Source organism: Acomys minous, assembly GCF_964271855.1.
Source record: "Acomys minous genome assembly, chromosome: 6".
NCBI lineage: Eukaryota > Metazoa > Chordata > Mammalia > Rodentia > Muridae > Acomys > Acomys minous.
Genome location: NC_140487.1, coordinates 122531513 through 122555777, shown reverse-complemented (window position 1 = coordinate 122555777; position 24265 = coordinate 122531513). Strand labels below are relative to the sequence as shown.

The 24265-nt window shown below is 42.5% G+C and overlaps 1 protein-coding gene across 10 annotated transcripts in view; it reads left to right on the top strand.

Annotated features, from left to right (window-relative positions):
• KIF1B (kinesin family member 1B) overlaps positions 1-24265 on the top strand; it is a 140401-nt gene that overhangs the window by 97734 nt on the left and 18402 nt on the right. For all 10 annotated transcript variants that reach the window (XM_084786694.1, XM_084786690.1, XM_084786692.1 and 7 more), the window contains 11 exons: positions 4822-4940; positions 7254-7339; positions 7687-7816; positions 7978-8140; positions 11089-11179; positions 12289-12407; positions 13665-13720; positions 16195-16303; positions 17682-17748; positions 19385-19469; positions 21097-21202. In XM_084786694.1, coding sequence (XP_084642820.1) covers positions 4822-4940; positions 7254-7339; positions 7687-7816; positions 7978-8140; positions 11089-11179; positions 12289-12407; positions 13665-13720; positions 16195-16303; positions 17682-17748; positions 19385-19469; positions 21097-21202 — 1131 coding nt within the window. The remainder of the gene's footprint in view (positions 1-4821; positions 4941-7253; positions 7340-7686; positions 7817-7977; positions 8141-11088; positions 11180-12288; positions 12408-13664; positions 13721-16194; positions 16304-17681; positions 17749-19384; positions 19470-21096; positions 21203-24265) is intronic.

Sequence of the window (24265 nt, the reverse complement as noted above, 5' to 3'; positions counted from 1 at the left end):
TGGATTTATATTAAAACTGAGAAAAGTATGTGCAAACGGTGCTGTATTTATTTTTTGGATATCTGTTTCCCTCAGTACATTTCCATTCTGTTCTAAGAAGGTTGATCATTAGCCCAGCCACTTTGCCTACAGCTCCTAAATCTGTTTGCTGTGCTCTACAGCATCACACTATGAGGAGTGGGCAACTTCTTCTCATGTGGCCTGGTGAAGAAAATCCAGACCCAGTGGTCAGGAGGAACCTTGGGTCCTGAGCATCTGTCACTAACTTAGGACAAGTAACTTAAATGAGTTAGGAAAAAGAGAGCTTTAAAAAAAAATCCTCTTGCCCTTCATTTTTTTATATTCTGTTATCCATACTAGCAAAATGAATGTAGCCATTAAGACTTCTGCTTAGGAACAAGGCCCAGTGGCATATGGCAGAGGCAGGCAGGTCTCTGTGAGTTCAAGGTTAGCGTGGTTGACAAAGTGAGCTGCAGGAGAGCCAGAGCCACACAGCGAGACACCATCTCCCCCTCCCCCCAAAAAGGACTTCTGATAAGGAGCATTTGGATCTTGAATCATTTTTATGAAATAATTAAGGCAGAATCTTCCCTAATGTGGGCACTCACTAGGTTAAGTAAGATGTACGTTTTTCTAGTTTTATTCCTTTTGTCATATTAGATGATATAAGAATAAACATATTGCGGTCAGCTCTACACTGATTTTCATCTAGAATATTTATGAAGCTGTGGACTCGGGAGTTGATGTTTTATTTGTTAGAGTTTTGGGGTTCTAGAACTAAGACTGCCTTGCGAGAAGGAGCCTGAGGTGTTGGCAGTGTGGCTGGGGAGAACTCAGTGCTGATTTTCCAGGTTCAAATCCTGTCGCCAAACAAAAGACACCCGGAGAAGGTGAAGTCATAGCAGTCAGTACAAGGAAGAAGAGGTCTCCATTTTTTCCCTCAGCCACATTTCTCCAGAAGAGCAGCATCACTGAGTTGTGTAGTAATGACAGGATGTGTAAGAGGTCTAACTTCTTTCCTGTGTTTATGATTCACAGTATTAGATTTCCCTATTGGACATCATTATGAATATAATTCACTTATAAAAAAAATCTGCATGTTTCCTTTGAATTCCACTTGTAGGTTTGCTTTATGGCCATAGCTGCCTCTGGTGAATCTTTGTATCAAGAGCAAAAGAGCTTGTCCCTTTAGCTATTCTCTTACGGCATGTTGGGATGTTGTGGACCGTCATCATAACGTGGGAGGGATGTAAAATATATGTTAGTCTTCTGGGATCAAGGGGCCAAAGGATGGTTAACCTGTGACCTTTCTCAAGTACCTTAACTGACATATTTTCTCTAAGTATCACCATAATTATGCTGATTTTCTTTTTGTTGACAAATTAGTTTCTCTTACTGATGTAACTTCACATCATTTTCTGCTAATGTGTCTTTTACATCTCCCTCATCCCTGTTCTCCTTCAGTCTGCCAGGTCAAAGTATAAGGATGTTCAATACAGAGTTAATCATGAAATTCTACTTTAAAAGCTTCAGATAAGAACCTATATACAATTAAGCTTAATTGTAAAACTAAACTATCTGATCTTCAACCCCATCAGAGACTTGAGAAGGAATAAAATTAATTACCTGAGTATATAGGGAGTGCAGGTTAGCAGCTTCCCAAATGAGAAGATGACAGAGACGGTTTACTGCCTGAACAGTCACCCCTAAACTGTCTATAACGTTGGAGCATCATCTTCAGCCTTCTGGCCCAGTGTATCTGACAGACATATTTGTGAGGCAGGAACTATTGAGGACTTGATTTCCCTGTGAGATATGATAGATATTGATTAACATGCAGAATTTTAGATGCACCAAGATAGGAAAGATGTTTTCTTCAAGTCTGCCAAATACAAATAGCCAAAACACTATGATAGTAACATTTATGTAATCCCTGATTGTTTCATGGTTCTTCTTGCTGTAGGTAGTTTATTGTTTATATGTGTAATAATATAAATGTATATGTAAAAAATTAATAATAAAAATTTTAAAAAGAACCTATATACAGCATTGGGCTAAAGGCTATAACATGACAAAAGAGTTGTCAAGTGAGTGCATCCATGCATCACAGGCCAGTGCCTCTGCCTTGCCATAGACTTGTCCCTAGAAGTGGAAGTGTACAGTAATGCCCTCAGTGCTTCTGTCTGTGAAAGAGCCTGTACCATGGGCAGAAGGAATTCTCACCTTTAGTGTGCAACATAGCATTATTTTTATGATGATATGCCTGCGAATAGATATTTTTAAAAACCAGTAATTCATGGGCTGGTGATGTTGCTTAGCACTATAATACCTGCTTAACTTGTCGAAGTCCCCAAAACATGCTCAAGGTCCTACAGAACACTGGCATGACAGTGCTTTTATTTTTTTCTGATAATTATACCTAACATAGTAAATTAAGTAATAGCAGGAATCTAAGTGTTCTGTATAGTTAATTTCCATCTTAAGTCTGCTTTTGAAAAGTCAACCAAGTGTAAAATTAGCTGGCTTGCTTTTCTGCCACTGATAGAACCCATCTTCCTGAACAGCCTTCCACTTCTGTGTAGGACAGATCAGATTCCTGATTTCTAACATACATAGATATTCACTTACCAGATATTTATTGAGTGTGCAAGCCACACCCTCTGCAGATAGGTGAGCAAAACCAGAGATGATTCCTCTCCTCACAGTCCTATAGTCTGGTGAGTGATGAAGACACTAGGTAATAACCACGGCATAAATGCACATTATAGCCATGATGAAAGAGTTGTGTGTGTCACGTGAGTCATAGGATACCTGGAGGACCTGTCGTGAAAGTAGCATTCACAGTAAGATCTAAGGATGTGAAATCAAAGCATGGGGTGGAAGATGAGAGCAGAGAGGACTACAGGAGGAGACATGTGATGGCTCTAAATGGCCCAGTCATTGAAAATGGCCAGGTCTGACTGGGATGCCATTGAGCCAGGAACGTGGTCTGTTTGTGTGTTGACTTTGGAAGTGAAATTAGCCATTTGGTTCCACATGCTAAATTCTTAGTTTTAAAAACTCAGTCATGGTAGTGGCGTTTGATGACCCTGTTTTAATCCTTTTTAGGTTACATTTTCATTTATAAGTTTTTGTGCAACAAAAGTTTAACCCTCTGTGTTAACATTTCCTCCCTTTGGAGCAGACTGAAAGGGAATTAGACATCATGATACAGTTTCCTGTGCGTTTACGGTTATTTTTGTTTGCTTTTCATTCATATTTCATTTGTGTTCTCAAATGTTATTACCGTGATGTGTTTTTGCCTATTTTCATAATTGCTTTTATTGTTTTGAGTTGAAACCCCGGTATCCATTCCTTCATCCTTCTCCCCTTGTTGTAACATAAATGTCAGATCAGGAAATGCAGAGGGCAGCCCTGTGTGTCAAGTTTATGTCCTCCGTCTTTCATTTTATGCACAAAGATCAGCATATACCAAGTGAGAAGATAGGAGTAACAGTAGGAACCAGATTCCACTTTCCATTCCGATCATTAGAATGAGAGTTCTTAAAATTTGTGATTACTAGTTTTACCTGCTTTAAAAAAAAAAGAGGTGAATGGGACAGGTGATGGCTCAGTGGGTAAAGGCATTTACCACCAAGCTGGGCTACCTGGCTTGGGTCCGTGGAACCCACATGGTAGAGCGAGAGACTGGACAATTTCAGTTATCTTCCGTCTTCTACACTCTGTGAGCATGTCATCCCTTCACCATTGCGCTCACACGCACGTGCGCGCACACACACATACACACACACACACACAGACGCGTGCACACACACACAGTCTAGTGAGAGCACATTAAATAAAATTAAAAACAAAACAAAATCCACACAATAGTGAACCTTTAAAAAGCACAAACATGGCAGGACTCATCTAGTTAGTTAGAACTCTATCAAGTGTTGGCCAGGCCTGGGAGCACAGTCTGTAATCTTGGTTACTGGGAAGGCTGAGACAGAAGCACTGAGATTTTTAAGGCTTGCCTAAACTACAGAGTGAATTCAAAGCCGGCCTGAGTAACCTCGTGAGACCCTGTCTCAAAAGAAGGGCTGGGCTGTAGTTCATTGTTGAGGACGTATGCATTAAGTATGAGACTCTGGGTTTTCCCCCCAGGGCCACAAAAGAAGGAAATAAAAGGGAGGCTGGAGAGGCTTGTACGTTCCCTTTCATGTATGACTTTGGTTTGAGGAACAAGGCCAGCTCCATAGGGGCCAGCTGTGTCCCCCCTGCCCCAGCATTTATCTGCATTCCTGTTCAGTCTCCTGCAAGCTCACTACGCAGAAACTCCTGCCTATATAACCTCCCCGCCTACATGTCTGTTTCTCCTGTAAAACAGGGACTCATAATGCTGTGGTGTACAATCCATTTTAGAACTAGGAACTGTGTTTCACTCATATTTAGCTGTCTTTTTACCACTTGGTTTCTGTTTTGTGTATGGAGAGCAGCCAGATCTCTTGTGCACCTAACCTCTGAAGGTCAGGCTCTTCAGTGGGCTCCTTTCTCCTGGGCAGAACTCACAGGACTTGAACGTCTACTTCCAATTGTTACTCTTCTACCTATGGTGTAATTTTTAGTAAGAGTACTTTGGTGTAAGTTGGTCTTTGTCAGCTGCTTTGCCATGCATTTGCACTTGCTTATGTATTGATTGTCTGAAAAAGCAGCTAGCGGCAATTTCAGAGCTCAGAATTCAGAGGTGACCTTAAAAGGCCAGCAGAGTTGGGGAAGTGAAGCAGTCAGCCTCTCCTTCCTCAGATGTTCTGATGTTTGTCTCTGGGATTCTGTCGACAGAGCATTTGTGTACTTGAGCAACCTGCTGTATCCGGTGCCCCTGATTCACAGGGTGGCCGTAGTCAGTGAGAAGGGGGAAGTGCGAGGATTTCTTCGTGTGGCTGTGCAGGCCATTGCAGGTGAGTGACCTTTTTCTAGATGAGAGCTGTGGATTCTTTCCTATAGAAAAAGTAGGCCAGGGGCTGGAGAGATGGCTCATCGGTTAAGCGCAATGGCTGCTTTTCCAGAAGACCCGGGTTCAATTCCCAGCACCCACAAGGCAGCTCACAACTGTCTCTAGCTCCAATTCCAGGAGAATCAACACCCTCACACAGACAGACATGCAGGCAAAACACCAATGCACATAAAATAAAATTTAAAAAAGAAAGAAATCATAGAAAAAGCAGGTAGCTCCATGTGGGTGACACCAGTTGCATACATAAATGGTAGTGTGTTTCTTCTACTTGGGAAAGGCCTCCATTAGTTTTTTTTTCTATTAGCTTTAACCCCTCCCACGACTGCCCAAGTAGATTTGACTTTAGTCTGGGATATTGCTGTCTTAGGAAAAACAGTGTATACCATGAATAACTCTTGGATTGACTTTGTAGAAGCCCTGAACAGTTTAGATTAGCATAGTGGATTGTGCAGTTTGAAGTTAGCCTGACCTAACTTTTTTTTGGGGGGGGGGGTATTTTGAGACAGAGTCTTTCTCTGTTAGCCTTGGCTGTCCTGTACTCACTTTGTACACCAGGCTGGCCTTGAACTCACAGCGATCCACCTGTCTCTACCTCCCTAGTGCTGAGATTAAAGGTGTGCACCATCACGCCTGGCTGGTATTGTCTTTTTAAAAGAACAAAAAAGCCATGCATAGTGGCACACCCCTTTGATCCCAGTATTCAACAGGCAGAGGCAGATAGATGTCTGTGAGTTTAAAGCCAGCTGGTCTATATGACAGCCAGGGTTACATAGTAAGATCCTCTCTCCAAATAAAATACAACAAAACCCCCAAATTTTTTGAGATAGTATCTTTTCTGTATCACTCAGGCTGCTCTCAAACTCAGCCTCCTAGGTTTGTAACTATACACCACAGTGGTTGGCTCAAGTGAAGGATACTTCTTCATGTTTTTAATTGTTTTTAGTGTAAGGGTTCACTCTGTAGTCTAGTGACAACAATCCTCCTGCCTTGGCGACCTGAATGCTGGTGTCACAAGTGTGAGCCAGCACCCTTAGCAGACGGGCTTTGACCTAGTGCATCCTAACTGTGCGAGAGTAACAAGGCATTAGGTAGTTCTTATGTGGTTCTTCTAGTAGACTCAGCTGAGCACAGTGGTACATAGCCTGGAGGTGAGGGCAGGAAGTGCAGGAGTTGAAGGTCAGCCTTAGCTCCATAGTGAGTTTGAGGCCAGCCTGGAGTACGCAAGACCCTGTCTCAAAGCAGAGCAAACCAGAAAGCATTTATTTCACTGCTAACTGTGTGTGAAAATTCTAATACTTTCTCATGATCATGCCAACATTCTGAGGAAAGAATATGGCTATTTTCTGTCTTAACTCATCAATGCTATACTGTATATAATAACCTTTCAGCCTTTTTCCCTTGAAAAACTGTCACATAGTCACATTCATATTGAGTTTATATAAATATAAAGTGTTCCACAAGTTTCAATGTTTGTTGCCTGTTATTGAGGAGAGTCTTGCCATTCATGTTGAGTGGTCAAACGTTCTGGGTGTGGCATTATAGACAAACTCAAGATCAAAACCAGTTCTTTACTAGCCATTCTCATTTGAGCAGAGGAAGATGGTTAATCTGCAAAAATAGTTGGAAACTGCAGCTATGCTTTTGTTGCAGTGCCATTCATTCATATGCAGGCATATGGTTATTGTTTAATTCAAACGCTGGTTTCTGTACCCTTGTATCTGGTTGCAATTCTTGATCTCAGATGCTTCAGTCTCAATGTTATGTGAACACTGCTACCCAGTTGTCCCCTGGCATGCCAGTAAAGCAGTTTATAGTCAATCACTGAGCAGAAGGAGAGAATAGAGGTAGACCTCCAGCCAACCAGAGGAGGAGGAGTTGGAGGAAGAAGTAAGGGATTGAGCCACAGGAGGGGCATGGGGACATCAGGAGGGAGAGCTGGAATAGGGACAGCTACAAAGTGCAGATAACTTTGGGATGTACTCTGGGAGGAAACCAGACTAGCTTAGAGGGTTAAGAAATAGAGTAATAACTACTCAGTTATTATGTTGTGAAGCTTATTATTAGACAAATATGAGTCTCAATTATGTGTGTGAGAGCCAGATTAAGAAAGAAATTGAGAAACAAACTCATTTTTTAAAAAATAGCTTTAACATTTGTACACTGAAGTCTTTCCTCCTTACTTAGTAATTCAGTAAGAGCTGTTCCCTCCTTCCACATGTACTTTCTTTCAGTCTTTGCTAACTTTCTTTCTATTTAGCGGATGAAGAAGCTCCTGATTATGGCTCTGGAATTCGACAGTCAGGAACAGCTAAAATATCTTTTGATAATGAATACTTTAACCAGGTAAGTATTTGGAAAGAAAGGAACACCTTGAGGAAAGAAAAGGAATTAAATGGATTTATGAAGAAGGTGTCCAATGCTGACGCCTCATTACTTTGTCTAGCACTTTAGCAATTCTAAGATGCTGGGTACCCCACAGTTCCTCAGTAAAATATGGGACATGTCTAACAGTCACAAAGATGAAAATGCATTAGCACATTGCCTTTTCTCAGGCAGCTCTTAATCCACTTAATTATTATTTTGTACAAATAATTATTTGTTGTACAAATAAAAATATTATTTTTGTAAAAATAAAAATATAGTGGGGAATGGGAGAATATGTCATTTACCTAGCCTTGCCATACTTTCAGAGTGACTTTTCTTCGGTTGCGATGACTCGTTCTGGTCTGTCTTTGGAGGAGCTGAGGATTGTGGAAGGACAGGGTCAGAGCTCTGAAGTTATCAGTCCTCCAGAAGAGGTCAACCGAATGAATGACTTGGGTGCGTAGACAGATGGCTGCCGCTGGCGAGAGTCTCGAAGGGAAGCCATGGGTACTACAGTCAAGCAACATAATTACTTTGGCCAACTAGAAGCAGAAAGAATACCTAGCTCCCTGCGCTTCATATTACTTGAACCATGTGTGTGTCCTTTCACTCTTTAGATTTGAAGTCAAGCACTCTGCTGGATGGGAAGATGGTGATGGAAGGATTTTCTGAAGAGATTGGTAACCACCTGAAACTGGGCAGTGCCTTCACCTTCCGAGTCACTGTGCTCCAGGCCAGTGGGATCCTTCCAGAGTATGCAGACATCTTTTGTCAGTTCAAGTAAGACACCTGTATCAGTTACTTTTCTGTTGCTGTGATAGGATGCCCTGACAAAACACAGCGTAGAGAAGAAAAGCGTTTAATTTAGGCTATGGTTTCAGAGAGGTAAAGCCGATCTTGGCAGAGAAGACAGCATGACAGCATAAGCTGGTTGATCACATTTTCATCCACACACAGGAAGCAAAGAGACAGAACAGGAAGTGGTGCGGGATTATAAACCCCCAAAGTCTGCCCACAAGGTTGTACTTCCTCATCAAGGCTCTCTTCCTCCATAACCTCCCAAACAGCTACCAAGTAGGGACCAAGTGCTCAAATACATGAACCTGTGGGGGACATTTCTCATTCAAAAAAAAACCATACTGCCCTTTTGCTGGGCCATTTAGCAAGTTGTTAACTGCAGAGGTGTCCTTGTTGCTGTCGAGTGCTTTATACCTGTGAAAGATTAAGGCTCTTGAGAGAGAAAGCATGACAGGTCTTTGAAAGAACACTTTCTTCACTCAGGACCAGAACAGGAATGAAAACCCTACACTGGAATGCCTCCGGTTCCCTGTGGAGTGTGCACTGGAGGACTCTGGTGTTCCCTAAGTCCAGGGGCACAGTATCTGATGCAGATGAACCTGCTAGTTTTCAGTGCTTTTCATGCTGAAATAGCTTCTTAAAAAAACAACAGCTAAACAATTGTCTAGCCAGCAATATCACATATTTAATAGTTTGGAAAAAGGAAATGTACACAATGTAAAGAAAAACAGCCACTGTATGAAGCGTGTGTACAGGAGACATCAGTTATGTTATCAGTGCCACTGAGGTGGCCGTTCAGACTTGCTAGTACTCATGGTGCATGGCCAGGAGAAGGAAAAATAGAGTAGGGGTGGCAGAGCAAGAAAAGAACCTAGAGCTGGGCGGTGGTGGCGCACGCCTTTAATCCTAGCACTTGGGAGGCAGAGGCAGGTGGATCGTGTGAGTTCGAGGCCAGCCGGGTCTACAAAGCGAGTCCAGGACAGCCAAGGCTACACAGAGAAACCCTGCCTCAAAAAACTAAAAAAATTAAAAATTAAAAAGAAAAGGACCTAGGTCCAATTCCCAGGCACATATGTAGGGGCACACAGCCATTTGTAACAGTTCAGGGACTCTGATGCCCTCTTCTGGTGTCTGCATGCACAAACATGCATGTGGTACACCAGGATACATACAGCTAAATAATATGCATGTAAAATAAAAAATTTGGAATGTGTATATTTTTTTTAAAAGAGTTCCAAAAAGATACTGCATAAACACAGAATACTACAGTGCAGTGGCAGGGATTGTTGGTACTTTGGAGGATTTTCAGAAGTACTGTCATCCTCAGACCTGGTGAGCTGGTGAAAATCAAGAAGAGCATATACTGATATTTTCCCACTATTCAAAATCTTTTCCCCATTGGGGACTGGAGTCTGGCTCAGTGGTTATGAGCACTTGCTGCTCTTGCAGAAGACCCAGGTTCAGATCTCAGCATCCACAAAGAGCTTCACAGCCATCTTTAACTCTGGTCTCCGGGGTCCTCCTCTGAGCACCTCAGAGGATCATGGCAGCCTTGAGTAGTATTCAGCCTTGGAAGCACAGGTGGGTGAGGCTGGAAGCCAGGGAGGGGTGAGATCCCTTGACTCAAGAGTCTCTAGACATGGTGTCCTTCCGTGTTTCACAGGAAGCCGCTTCACATTTGATTCCAGCTTCATCTGAGTCTTTGGGTCAAGGAAGGAAAGGTTTGGGGTGGTGTTCACATAGGACAGCTGATCTGTCCTCATTGTAGGGTTTCTGGGTTCCAGGTCTTTTGCAGGGGTATTGCTTGAATTGGAAGGCAGGTGTTTGCCCCAAACTCCGATGCTCTTCTTGGGGCGCACATATGGTGTACATGCACACATGCAGGCAAAACACTCACTTGAAACAAAACACATCTAACATTTTAAAATATATTCTTCACACATCTGTGTGTTGAGCCCTATGGGTAAATACCTGCTATCTGCTGGAGAAACAGGCATGTATGTGCATCACTGTAGACGGAGAAGTCATAACTTTGAGAAGTAGTATCCTAATGCCTTTGGAACACAAAAACATCAGACTTATGTCAGAAGGATGCTTTTGAGCATCTCTTATCTAGATGGCAGACTCCTAAGCATGTGCAGCTTTACTGTTCTTGCAAAGCTCAGATTTGCCAAGTTTTCTCTATATATGATTTCATTTTCAGCAAAACAAACAAATGAAAAAGTTCTGCAAAAGAACAAACTTTATACTTTGTTGGTTGGTGTCCATCGCCCCCCCCCCCCAGGTGTTGGAGTAGGTTTGTTTTGCTTGATTTTTGGGTGTTGGTGGAAGAGGTTTGAGGGCATAGGTTTGTTCGTTCGTCTTGGGTTTTTGGTTGGGGGCTAGTTTGCTTGTTTTAAGACAGGCATTCTCTGAGTGTCCCTGGCGGCCTGGAACTGCTGTGTAGACCTTGCTGGCCTTGAGCTCTTAGCCCTCCCTCCTCTCCTCCTCAGTGCTCATATTACAGTCATGCACCACCACATCCTGCTACAGATCTGTTGAATTGACTTCTTTACTCTCTGTAAGTCATGCTTGTATACCTGTCCATTTATGTAAATAGTCAGGGTCACTTAACTTTTTAGCAGTTTTTGAATCTGAAATACTATCTGTATGATATGGAAAATGCCGACATGGAAAGAAATAATCATTATTTGGCCCAGTAAAAACAAACAAACAAAAAAGTTTGTTATCAGAGCTCTAAGTGGGCTCTTTAAACAGATTCTGTTAGATGTAGCAGCACACGCCTTGTATCCAGGCACCTGGAGGCAGAAGCAGACAGATTTCTGTGAGTTTGGGTCAAGCTTGGGCTTCATAGTGAGACTCTCACAAAACAAACAAAAATAGATTCTGATGAATTCTGATGCAGTATTCACCTGCCTCTTTTTATTAAGCTTTCTGCATCGGCATGATGAAGCATTCTCCACAGAACCGCTCAAGAACAACGGGAGAGGAAGTCCCCTGGGCTTTTACCATGTACAGAATGTGAGTAACCTGAACACTTTGCTACAGTCTCCACCAAACTGCCTTTTATTTTCCTGTCTACTCTGTAAAGTGAGACAGGGGCCCGGGCTACAGTTGCAGCCCCGCTGGCAGAGTGCTCACCTCACATGCACGAGGTCCTAGATTTGAACCAGCACAAACAAAACATTTTAAGTATATGAAGTGAGAAAAGAAAGGACAATCAAAGTAAAGTTAAAGATGAAACATGAATGTGGGGCTGGAGAGATGGCTCAGCTGTAGAGCATGGGCTGCTCTTGTAGGCTCGTGAGGTAGGGTCCCAGCCCATATCCTGTGGCTCACCACTACGTATAACTCTGCCTCCAAATGATCCAAAGCCCCTTTCTGGCCTCTGTGGACAATTGTTCACATATTCAACATGCACGTATCTCAAATGTAGACATACACACATACATAAAACATAAAACATGTACTTGATAAGTACTGATCAGCTCTTTAACAAGCCTCTGGCTCACAAAACCACAGATGTCTTAGAATTAATAAGAAGAAATAAAGAATATGGGGACATGAGAAAGGTATTCATTAAATACAAAAGGGAATGTTGCCCATGTGGAAATATTTTAGGATACTTTTTTTTATGTGAGAGAGAACAGTTATGTGGAGAGAGAAGATGGGTTTTCTGAAAGATGTAGCATAAATAAAAAGGGAGAAAAAGAAAAGAGGGTGTCTGAAACTTGGCGTTGCACCTTGCTCATAGTCCATATTCAGTGCATGTTTTTGTTACCTCTGGGCCTTGTAGAGAAAGCCGCCTTAGTGGAGTTTCAGCCAGAGCCATTCCTCAGGCACAACAAGTGAAAAAGCAGGTAGAGAGAGTGACAGGCAAGTCTTGAAACATTGAGTAGTAGCAGAGTAAGGTCGATTCTGCTACATCGTGGAGGGTCTGGAATGCTGAAGCTTGGTAAAGTCACATAAGAGTGAAAAGCAGAGGAAAACCTGCCGTGTGGTGCAGGAGGCCGGGTAGTGAAGCACCCAGCACACACAGGACTGAGCAGTGCTGAGGGCTGCTGGAAGCACAGAAGTGAGCCTTCTCATCATGGCCTTACCCTAACCTCACTTGACTCTCTTCTTCCTAGATTGCAGTGGAGGTGACTGAGTCATTTGTGGACTACATCAAAACCAAGCCCATCGTATTTGAGGTCTTTGGGCATTATCAGCAGCACCCACTTCATCTGCAAGGACAAGATCTTAACAGGTTTGAGTGAGATGAGCAAAGACTTTGATCGTTGTTGCTCTTTTGCTTTTTTTTTTTTTTTTTTTTTTTTTTTTTTGAGACAGGGTTTCTCTGTGCAGCCTTGGCTGTCCTGGACTCACTTTGTAAACCAGGCTGGCCTCGAACTCACAGCGATCCGCCTGCCTCTGCCTCCCGAGTGCTGGGATTAAAGGCATGTGTTCTTTTGCTATTTTGTTCCTCGGTTCCTAGAAAAGAACTCTTTTGTTGTCTTTTGTTTTTGTTTTTTGAAACAGGATTTCTCTGTGTAGCCCTGGCTGTCCTGGAACTCACTCTGTAGATCAGGCTGACCTTGAATTTACAGAAATCTGCCTGCCTCTGCTTCATGAGTGCTGGGATTAAAGGGGTGCACCACCACTACCTGGCAGGAAAAAATTCTTTTGAGGGATGAAAATAACTAAATAATAGAGTTATAAGTACCCTGTTTTTACTCTTAAGAAGTTTGACTCCTTTTTTTGTAGCTAACCCAATCACTAAGTCAGTTTACAGCCAGTTGAGTTCTTTCCTGATGACTTTGAATACCTTCCTTTTGTTCTAAGAAGAAATTTTTAATAGAAAGATGGTGCAGTAGAGCTAGAACATGCATGTAATTGTTTCTGGCGACCTTTACTTTATGAAGTAGAAACTCAAAGTGGAGTCGTCACAACTAATGAGGAGATCAGTGACACGAATTTTACTTGTTTTTGCTTTTGAGACAGTGTCTCTCTGTGTAGCACAGGCTGTCTTGGAACTCACTATAGTAAGCCAGGCTGTCTCAAACTTACAGAGATCTGTCTGCCTCTGCCTCTGAGTGCTGAGTTTAAAGGCGTGCACCACCTAGTGACATAACTTTTTATTGGTGGTAGTGGCAATGCCAGTTGAGATTTTTACAGGCAGATTTCTATCAAAATGTGTTGGTCTCTGTGTGGGATTGTGTTGGGTATCTGTTTTCTTAAAAAGATTTAAGCAGTGGAATGCCAGTGGTGGTGCACACCTTTAATCCCAGCACTTGGGAGGCAGAGGCGGCTAGATCTCCAAGTTCAAGGCCAGCCTGAACTACAGCATGAGTTCTGGGACAGTCAGGGTTACACAGAGAAACCTGTCTTGGGGGGAAAAACCCTCTAAATAGACAGATACATAGAGAAAGAGATAGATAGATACATACATACATGTGAACATGCCATTAATGTCAACACTTAACTCTTTTTAGTCCTGACAAATGTTTTCCTTCTCTCTTTGCAGTCCACCTCAGCCATCTCGAAGATTCTTCCCCCCACCCATGCCTCTCTCCAAACCAGGTGAGCAGCAGCAGCTATACTCTGTCTAGTGTGTATGTAACTATTCTGAATCATTTTCAGACAAGAGTCACACTGGAGTTCCTTTTCTCTGTGTCCTCATGCTTGGTTCCTGATCTGAGATGAGAAATCAGAAACGCCTGGCTTTGTCTCTCTGGTCTTCTCATTCAGACTCTGATAACCCTCCTTATTCTCTGTACTTAACGTATAATTACTTCTGTCAGTCACAACATTTCTTTGACTGTTAAATTTATTCTTCATGTTCAGTTTTGTTGTTGGGACTTTTGTTTTTGATTGCCACATAATAATTATATATACATACTTACGATATATGATACATTTGTAACTATACACTTTGAAGAACACTTGTATATATCAGTATAATTAGCATATATATATATATATCTTAAGCATTTGTAGTAGGTATATTTAAGACCCTGTCTTGTAGCATTTTGACATTGATAATAATAGATACCCTATTATACAATAGAATACCAGAATTTGTTTCTCTTCATTTATCTTGTTTTCACTTCTCTTTATTTTTGTTTTTTCCTTACTGCCCACTTACCAAATTCCCACCCTTACCCTGTGCTCACTCTCCTTCCTCTGTATCCCACGTCCCCACTGGCCTTCAGACCATGAAAGAAAGATTGAGCTGATACGGTTTCTCATGTCTGACTATGTGAACACGCATGTGTTGGAGACCTTTTCTGAGCACGCCAATGTGCTCGCTTCCTCTGCTGTAGCCACGTTCCAGAACGAGGCTGACTCATTGCAGCCTTTTCTCTTTGTGCCAGTTCCCAGCTTCCAGAACGAAAGGGCACCCAAACGACGTGGTTAGTAGCTAATCTAGCTCTCCTTAGATGTAGAGCCATATGTGAGACGTGATGTTTCTGTTGGTTCCCTTGCTTTACTGTAGAGATCTGCACATTGTCAAGATCACATCACAGTTCTTCAGGGAGACTGTAGGGAACCCCTTTTTAACTGCATCTCTTTCACATCTCTCTGAGGATGACATGCCCTGGTTTTCTGGTTTGGTTTGGTCATTTCCCTTGAGGCAAGGTCTTGAGCCCAGTCTGGCCTTGAACTACCTAATAGCTGAACATCTTGAACTTACGGCCCGACTCTATGATCCAGAGGCATGCCTGTTCATGCATGTACCATCATACCCAGTTTATGGGGTGCCAGGGATCAAACCCAGAGCCTCATCTATACTAGGCAAGCATTCTTCCTACTTAGCTACTTATTCACCCTTCCTGATGCTTCTTTGTGTCTTTTGCAGTAGTTGTTTTGTTTGTTTTTTGGGGGGTTTTGTTTGTTTGTTTGGTTGGTTTTTGGTTTTTCAAGACGAGGTTTCTCTTTGTAGCCCTGGCTGTCCTGGACTAGTTTTTTGGACCAGGCTGGCCTCAAACTCACAGCGGTCCGCCTGCCTCTGCCTCCCAAGTGCTGGGATTAAAGGCGTGCAGTAGTATTTTTTGTTTTGTTTTTTTTAAAACTAGTGGTGGCTTTCTATTTGTAATGTTAGGAATCAAAGCCTGGGACTTGTGCCTGTTAGACAAGCATTTTACCACTGAGCTGCATTCAAGCCTCTACCCCCCTCCCCTCCCCCCTTCCCTTCCCTTCTTTCTTCCCTGAGAACTTAGGGTTTACTTACTTAGATGGCTAACAGAGCAGTAACCAGTTTCCTTTTTAGCAGCCCCAGCACATGTGACCCCCAGCTGGGTGACTACTGCCAGTGGGCTGTTCCTTTGAGAAATGCTCCATGATTGATAAAGACCCTCCATATACATTATGCTAATGAGTCTTCACAATACCTTTTTCAAAGCTGTAGACTAAATATTATGGTCCACATTGTATAGGTTGAGGAGAGACTCACAGAGTAAGCAGCTTAACCAAAGCCACATAACATGAGTATTGTTAGGGCTATGGAATTTAAATCTGAAGAAAATGTGAACAGATGATTACTTACAAGTTCCTGTATTTACAGATCAGACCAAAGGTTTCAGATCTGTCTACATGTTAGAATCCTTGGACAGTTTCAGGCCTCTGGAGGCAGAATCACTCATAACCCACAGACAATATGATTTGATTCTCTGGGGTGTGACCTAGATTTCACCATCTTTAAAATCTTTGTGACTCTTAGGTTTGGGGAGGTCTGGGAGCTGTGGGTTGGCAGACAACCCTGGTGACATGCCAGCTTCTTCCCTAATGCTTCCCAAGTGTCATCTACCCAATATGGTTATGATGTGTGCTGTGGAAACTGGAAAGCAAAGGGTTTTTAATGATTTGTAAAGCACATGCATTTTATATAAAAGCCTGTTGTCTCAAGTTTAGAAACAGTGTTTTGAGAAGGATCGTAGTGCTTGCCTTCCCTGTGCTCTGGATGAGGGGTGCTGATGGGCTGAGTGCATTAAAGTGCCTATGCTTTTGCTGAGTAACCGGAACGGATTTTGACATGTTGTAAAACTTTCTGAAAGTTCCAGCCACCAAGTTAAACACCATGAACAAAACCAGCCTTGGGCAGAGCATGAGCAAGTATGACCTTCTGGTTTGGTTTGAGATCAGTGAACTGGAGCCTACTGGAGAGTAAGTCCAACTTTTTAAAAAAAAATGTTTTAAAAAATGTTTCAGAATTAGAGATATAGTTTTGGGCCTGTTTTGACTCATGCATCACTATCTTGTCAAATTCCTCTTTGGGATTGAGTTTGGATGTCTTACTACTGAATGAGATGTCTGGCAGAGGCCATCCAGTAGATTTGTTTTATAGCAACAGCAATACGATGAAGACCAAGTGCACTTGGTTAGAAGGAAGACAGCTACACAGTGGCTCTATTAAGATCAGTGGATCAGGTGGTACAGAATTTGCTGTAGGTTAAGATGGAGGTTAGACAGCACTTGCTGCCAAGCCTGACAAGCTGAGTCTGATCCCTAGGACAAACATGGTGGAAGGTGAGAACCAACTACTGCAACTTGTCCTTCTACTTCCACACATGTACCATGGTCGTCACACACACACAAATAAATAAATGTAACCTTTTAAAATTAGAATACCAATCTCAGTGAGGGGAGCAGGGGCCAAATATTGCCCTGAATTAAAAATTGCCACCTTGTCACTATTTGAGACCACTATATTTTCCATTGTGTCATTGTAGGGTACTTTGCAGTACCTTCGTCCCATAGCTATAAGAGGCTAGTAGCGCCTCTCCTCAATTGTGCTGACCAAAGGCATCCCCTAGAAAAGAGCCACTCTCCTAAATGAACAGGGTCAGCATAAGCTTCCTTGTCTTTATGAGCTATTAGAATTAATGATCGATGCAGTTATTGTTTATAATTGCTTTTGAAATGCCTTGGGAAAAACATGAGAGTATCTGATCCTGAAATAAGCAAGCAGCTGGCTGCATCCGTTAACACAGGTTAGGGAAAAACTGTCACGTAGAGTTCCTCTGTGTGTAACGCAGTGAACTGCCATCAGAGATGATCAGCACTGTGAGCCATTAGTGTCTGCTGTGCGTACGACCCTGTGTTAAATATAGCTTTGGAACTCCTCAGTTGCCAGTCACTTTGAAGAGTGTGACTTTCCATAAGTAGATCTGTAATGTTATCATAGCTTGCATTATGATGAAGTAGTTACAGTGATGGTTTCTCCTGAATTGCTTTCTGAAGCTTAAAATATTTAGAAATGGAAATTATCTCTTTCTTACTTCTACTCAGTTTTGTAACAGTTATATATTATTTACTGAATTATTATGCAAGGGACAGAGATGGAACCAAAACCACATCACTGTTCTCTCAGCACCCCTGTCCGACAGAGATGATGAGAAATAGATATGTGCAGTGCTCTGTGATTCAGTGCCTGCATGGGACCAGAGTGGAGAATAAGAAAGGTCCCCATGGCTACAACCCAGGAAGACTTGGCAGGTCTTGGTAGTCCTTACTTGTGTCTTTTGTGTTTTTACTTTTACAGGTATATTCCAGCTGTGGTTGACCATACAGCAGGCTTACCCTGCCAGGGGACATTTTTGCTGCACCAGGTACTGAAATCTGAACTACAGAAAGAGAACTACAGATTTCTCAGTTTACTATCTGTTTGGAGGGGGGAATGTAGGAGGACATTTTTGTTTTGGCCTGTTTTTTTTTTTTTTTTTTTTTAGCAGAGTAGCCAATAGCTAGGAATTAAACCCAAAACTTCCAATACTGTTTCTGTTTGTATTAGTCAGCGTTTCCTAGAGTAACAGAATTTATAAAATGAATCTAAGTAGGTGGGTAGATAGGTAGTAGAGATAGAGATAGATAGATAGATAGATAGATAGATAGATAGATAGATAGGAAGGATTTATTTGAATGACTTACAAGTTGTGGTCCAGCTAGTCCAGTAATTGCTGCCTGCGAGTGGAAAGTTCAACAGTCCAGTAGCTGTTCAGTCCACAATTTTGGGGGTTAGTTATTTCTAGATGTAGTCAAGTTGACAGTCAAAATAGATGTCACATTGTTATTTTGCTTTTGTTTTGTTTTTTAGTTGTTTTTTTTTTTTTTTTGAAACAGGGCTTCTCTGTGTAGCCTTGGCTGTCTTGGACTCACTTTGTAGACCAGGCTGGCCTCGAACTCACAGAGATCTGCCTCCCTCTGCCTCTTGAGTCCTGGGATTACAGGTGTGCACTGCCGCTGCTACCACCACCCGGCTGTTTTTGTTTTTAATATACTCTTTAAACCTATTTTAGAATAGCTATTTTGAAAAAAGGTCTGGGGGGCCTAGGCAGGTGGTGCACACCTTTAATCCTAGCACTCAGGGAGGCAGAGTCAGGAGGATCTCTGTGAGTTCTAAGCCAGCCTAGTCTACAGAGTGAGTTCTAGGACAGCCAAGGCTACACAGAGAAACTCTGTCTCACACACACACACACACACACACACACACACACACACACACACACATGAGCAAAGGGGAAAGGGTCTAGGGGAGGCCGCATTCTTGACAGAGCCACTGCAGAAGTCACTCTCCTTTAAGGACATTGGTAAAGGTAGGTTGTCCATGTCCCGGCAGATGGCCCCACACCCACACACGTGTTCAGCACTAACGGGATGGTGTGCATTAACAAGAAAGGAAGAGGATGGCAAGGTGGGGAGGTGGAAGCATGAATAAGTGGGAGGGAGGTGGTGGGGGTGACCGTGGTAAAAAACATTGCGAGAGTGTATGAAAAAAATCAGGAGCAACTACTACCATTTGTGTCGCTTTCATACAATTTTATATACTTTCCATAATGTTTATAAGCTTTGTGTTTCATTGCCAGTATTCCTTTTGTCTTATTAATTTGTTTGAGACAGATTCTTTCTCTGTCCTCCAGCTGGCCTCCTGGGTGCTTTTTCTTCTCTTGTGTTGGTTTTGGCTGTACAGGCCACTAAATCTGTAGCCCTAGCCAGGTGCAGTGGTGCACACCTGTAATCCCAGCACTCAGAGAGGCTGAGGCAGGTGGATCTCTGTGAGTTAAAGGCCAACCTGGTCTACAAAGCGAGTCCAGGACAGCCAAAGCTACACAGAGAAACCCTGCCTCAAAAAACAAAACAAACAAACAACAAATCTGGAGCCCTTTGCATACTAGGCATCTCTTAAAACCAGACCTTGTTAAGTTCCCAGCGCACTCCTCTAAATTGTAATCTCGTTCCGTTACCTAGGGCATCCAGCGACGGATCACGGTGACTATTATCCACGAGAAGGGCAGTGAGCTCCACTGGAAAGACGTTCGCGAACTGGTGGTAGGTGAGTACCCGCCGTCAGCTGAGGGCAGCCCGGCGTTTTAGCAATGCTGTCATTCTGTATGAATGCAGGAGAGGTGTGGAAAACTAGAGAACCCAGAATGAGGAACATAGAGGCCTTGAGTTTAAAGCTACGTCTTTCTCTGTGAACTCTCTTTGTAGACCAGGCTGACCTCCAACTCACATAGATGCTCCTGTCTCTGCCTTCCAGCGCTGGACCTGAAGGCATGCGCTGCCACCACCTCGACATGTTTGAAGCTCTCTTGAGTGCCAGGGTTGTGGCTCAGCAGTGGAATGACTACGGAGTAGATACAAGGTTCTGAGTTGGATCCCTAGTACAGAGAGAGAGAATCCATGCCATGGCGCAGTGGTAGAGTCCTTACCTAACATGTGCAAAGCCCTGGCTTCCATCCTAGTGCAGGAAAGCAAATGAGACAACCTTAGAAAACAATGCAGGATCCTGCACTTACCCAAATGATCTCTAAGCACCTAAAATTACAGAGGTTGAAAGTGTGTGTGTGTGTGTGTATGTGTGTGTGTCTCTGTCTGTCTGTGTGTGGGTAAGACAGAGTGCACACATGCTCCCTCCTCCGCTAAGATATAGTACTGAAGATTGACCATAGAGTCCTGCATGTGTTCTACCACTAACCTGTCTCCCTTATACTTTTTTTTAAAAGATTTATTTATTATTTTACAGTATTCTGCCTATATGTATGCCTGCACTTCAGAAGAGAGCAGCAGATCTCATTGTAGATGGTTGTGAGTCACCATGTGGTTGCTGGGAATTGAACTCAGGACCTTTGGAAGAATAGACGGTGCTCTTAACCTCTGAGCCATCTCTCTTGCCCTTATACTTTTTTTTAAAGACAGGATGACACCAAGTTGCCCAGGCTGGCCTTGAACTTTTTTTTTCTCTAAGATTAATTTATTTAGCCAGGTGGTGGTGGCACATGCTTGTAATCCCAGCACTCGGGAGGCAAAGACAGGTGGATCTCTGAGTTCAAGACCAGCCTGGTCTACAGAGTGAGTCCAGGATAGCCAAGGCTACACAGAGAAACCCTGTCTCAAAAAGAAGACACACACACTGGGCTGTAGCGATGGCTCAGTGGTTAAGGGCACTATCTGCTCTTCCAGAGGTCCTGAGTTCAATTCCCAAAAAGCACATGGTGGCTCACAACCATCTATACTGGGATCTGATGCCCTCTTCTGGCACACAGCTGTACATGCAGATAGAGCACTCATACATAAAGTAAGTAAATAAAATCTTAAAAAAAGAAAAAAACAACCCCCTCTACACACACACTAAAAGATTTATTTATTTACTTATTTATTTATTACTATGTATACAGTGCTCTGCCTGCACATACACCTGCAGTCCAGAAGAGAGCATCAGATCACATTTGAGATGGTTGTAAGCCATCATGTAGTTGTGGGGCATGAACTCAGGACCTTTGGAGGAGCAGTCAGTACTCTTAACCTCTGCGCCATCTCTCCAGTCCTGACCTTGAACTTGTGATCCTATCGCTAAGTAGCTAAGATTATCAGTTTGTGCCACCAGACCTTTTGGCTTGACAAACTTATGTCTTGTTTTTAATGTGTTCATCTTCTGGTTTATTTATCCTTTCTTTTAGGTCGGATTAGGAATAAACCTGAGGTAGATGAAGCTGCAGTTGATGCTATCCTTTCCCTAAACATCATCTCCGCCAAGTCCCTGAAGTCTTCCCACAACTCCAGCAGGTAGGGTACCCTTGGTCACAGAAGTGTCAGCCTGGGTTGTTTGATGGATTCACATTAGAGTCCCTGTTTCTAATGATGTCTGGTACAGTTGAAGAATGAGATTCCCTTTTTACTTCAAAGAATCTAGCACTTACCCAAATGATCTCTAAGCACTAAAATTTCAGAGGTTGAAAGAGACTCTGTGTGTGTGTGTGTGTGTGTGTGTGTGTGTGTGTGTGTGTAAGAAAGAGTGCACACACACTGCCTCCTCCAGTAAGATATAGTGCTGAAGATTGACCATAGGGTGGTGGTACACACCTTTCATTCCACTTGTGGGAAGTAGAGACTGGAGTTCAAGGCTAGCCTGGTCTACATAGGACTAAGAGAAACCTGGGGCGGGAGCCAGCAAACTCTGTTTTCAGAGCTGGAAAGATGACTCAGTGGTTAAGAGTGCTTACTGCTCTTGTAGAGGACCCAGCACCTATATCACATGACTCAGAACAGCCTGTAATTCCAGCTCCAGAGAGATCCAGTGCCTCTGGCTTCTGTGGTCACTTGTACTAATACACACATACCCAAACACAAACAAACACATAATTAAAATAGTAAAAAATAAACCTTAAGATAAAAATCTGTTTCTACTTTAGCCAACCCTGCTGCCTAAAAAGAAAGAAAAAGAACTGGAGATGTGTCCATGTGTTCATTTACCCATAGACAATGGGAATGTTCTTTCAGGAGTACTGTTTAAGTAAATGCAGCACAATTTAATGAAAAAAGAAAAGAAAACTCAAAATGCTACCCACGTGCTTAAATAGACAGATTCGTTATTGCTAAGACTAAATGTTTTCCAATGAAATGGCTGCTGTGAAGAAAGGAGTTTCTACTCCTAAAGAACATAGAGATGTGCCCCAGGGAATAATGGGGCCTTGTGTTCAGTTTTGTTTCCTTATTTTCATTTGTGTATACAGTTGATTATTTATTTGCATTTGTTTGTTTGTTTGTTATTTTTGAGACAGCATTTCTCTATATATTCCTGGCTATCCTGGAACTTGCTCTATAGACCAGGCTGGCCTCAAACTCAGAGATCCACCTGCCTCTGCCTTCTGAATACTGGGATCAAAGGTGTGTGCAACCACCCATTAGCCCTAAAGTTGATAATTTAATATGAACTGTTATATACTGTTGGATCCTATCGGTAATGGATTTTATTTTTTTACTTTAAACTAGATTCTCTGTAAATTTCCTTTTATACTCAAGTGTGACTGGCATAGCCAGCCTTTCCATGTTAGCCTGGAGTTGAACTTCAGGGTCTCTCACCTACCTGGGCCAGGAGAAAGGTTAGGCTATTGTCACAGAGAATCCACCTCTTGAAGTTGGCAGGGCTGGGAACCAAGAGCTCATGCGTGTCCAGTGTGGGCCGAGGACACTGCCTTCGCATTATGGAATTATTTCTCTGTGCTGCTTTATGCCCCAGAAAATTTGTTTATGTGTATGTTGGGAAAGGGGTATGGGTAAGACAGGAAGCAGAAACAGAAGGAAAAAGTTTGAGCCAGGATTAATTTTTATTCTTATATTGCAATTTTTCATAGAAGAGAAAACAAACTTGTGCTTGCTTTTCTGCGTATAAGGAGAGTTCGCATGGCCTGTGGAAAGAGGGCAAGTGTGAAGGGCTGTTATGTTTGGGGAGAAGGTAGCATCACCTCTTTCAGGTAGACCATAAACACCATGTCTCTGAAATCAGCAGAGAAACCGTGTGACTCTCTCCTGCCAGTGTTCAGGTGTTATTCCTGTTGAAACCTTGATTGTGCTGGACATGCTTACACTCAAGTAACCTTGAAAAGTCCTCTGACCCGAGCCCAGCCTCAGATCAAGTGCTTTATGAAGAGAATTCGGTTTGATCAGATCTAGTATAATAGAAGTTATTAGTTAGTTAATCAAGTAAGTTGGCTGCAGTCAAGAATAATGAAAGATACACATCTTGAACTTTTGTGTGTGTGTGAGGTGTGACATATGAAAGTCAAGGTTGCTTGTGGGGCCAGACATGGTGCAGCTGCCGCACGGTGTCTGCTGGGTCATCTCACAGCCTGTACTAATGAAGCTCTCACTGTCGGCTAAAGTGTTTTCTTTAACTATGAAGTCACTCGTTGGAATTCTAATCGTCTTTCCTGTAAAAGCCACACTCGTAATATATCCCGTGGTCTCTAGGTAATGTGACAAGAACTAGAAGCTGAAAGGAAGAGGGTTAGAGGATTGCTGCGGGCCACGCAGTGAAAGTCTGTCTCAAAAGAAAAATCTCATTTAAAATTAACCTCTATTTTTAAACAATTCAGAACTTTCACATTAGGAAAAAGCATTTAAATTGGTCTTCACAGAAAGATCTTTTTACCTTTATATTTGATCAATAGGCCTAATGTTTAATTAACTTTAAATGATTAGAGTAATAAACACAGCTGGCATAAAAATATTCAAGAGGGCTGAAGGGATGCTCAGCAGTTAAAGCACTGGTTGCTTATCATGAGGACCCAGATTTGGTTCCAGACCTATATAACAACTCAGAAGTGTCTGGAACTCCGCTTCCAGTACCCTCTTCTGAACAACTTTGCCACCAAACACACATATGGTACACTTACATTCCTGCAGGAAAAACATTTTTTAAAAATATTTAAGAACAGATATGTAGCCAGGCGTGGTGGTACACGCCTTTAATCCCAGCACTCGGGAGGCAGAGGCAGGTGGATCGCTGTGAGTTCGAGGCCAGCCTGGTCTACAAAGCAAGTCCAGGACAGCCAGGGCTACACAGAGAAACCCTGTCTCGAAAAAACAAACAAAAAAAAAGTCTCTTGAGAGAAGGATCCATGTCACCTGTAAGTCCCTTATTAGAATGTGTCCCAGCGTACTCTGTTTAATGTTTGTCCACTGGAATTCATTTTGCTTGTTAGCATATTTTGCCTTTTAAAAAATTTTTTTCTCTGCGCGTTTCTATTTCTCCATATATATTTGTTTGTTTTTCTTTCTCTGTCTTTTGGTTGCTGGACTAACGAAAGCCTTTTCTGTTCTTGCAGGCTCTTTCTTGATAAGGATATT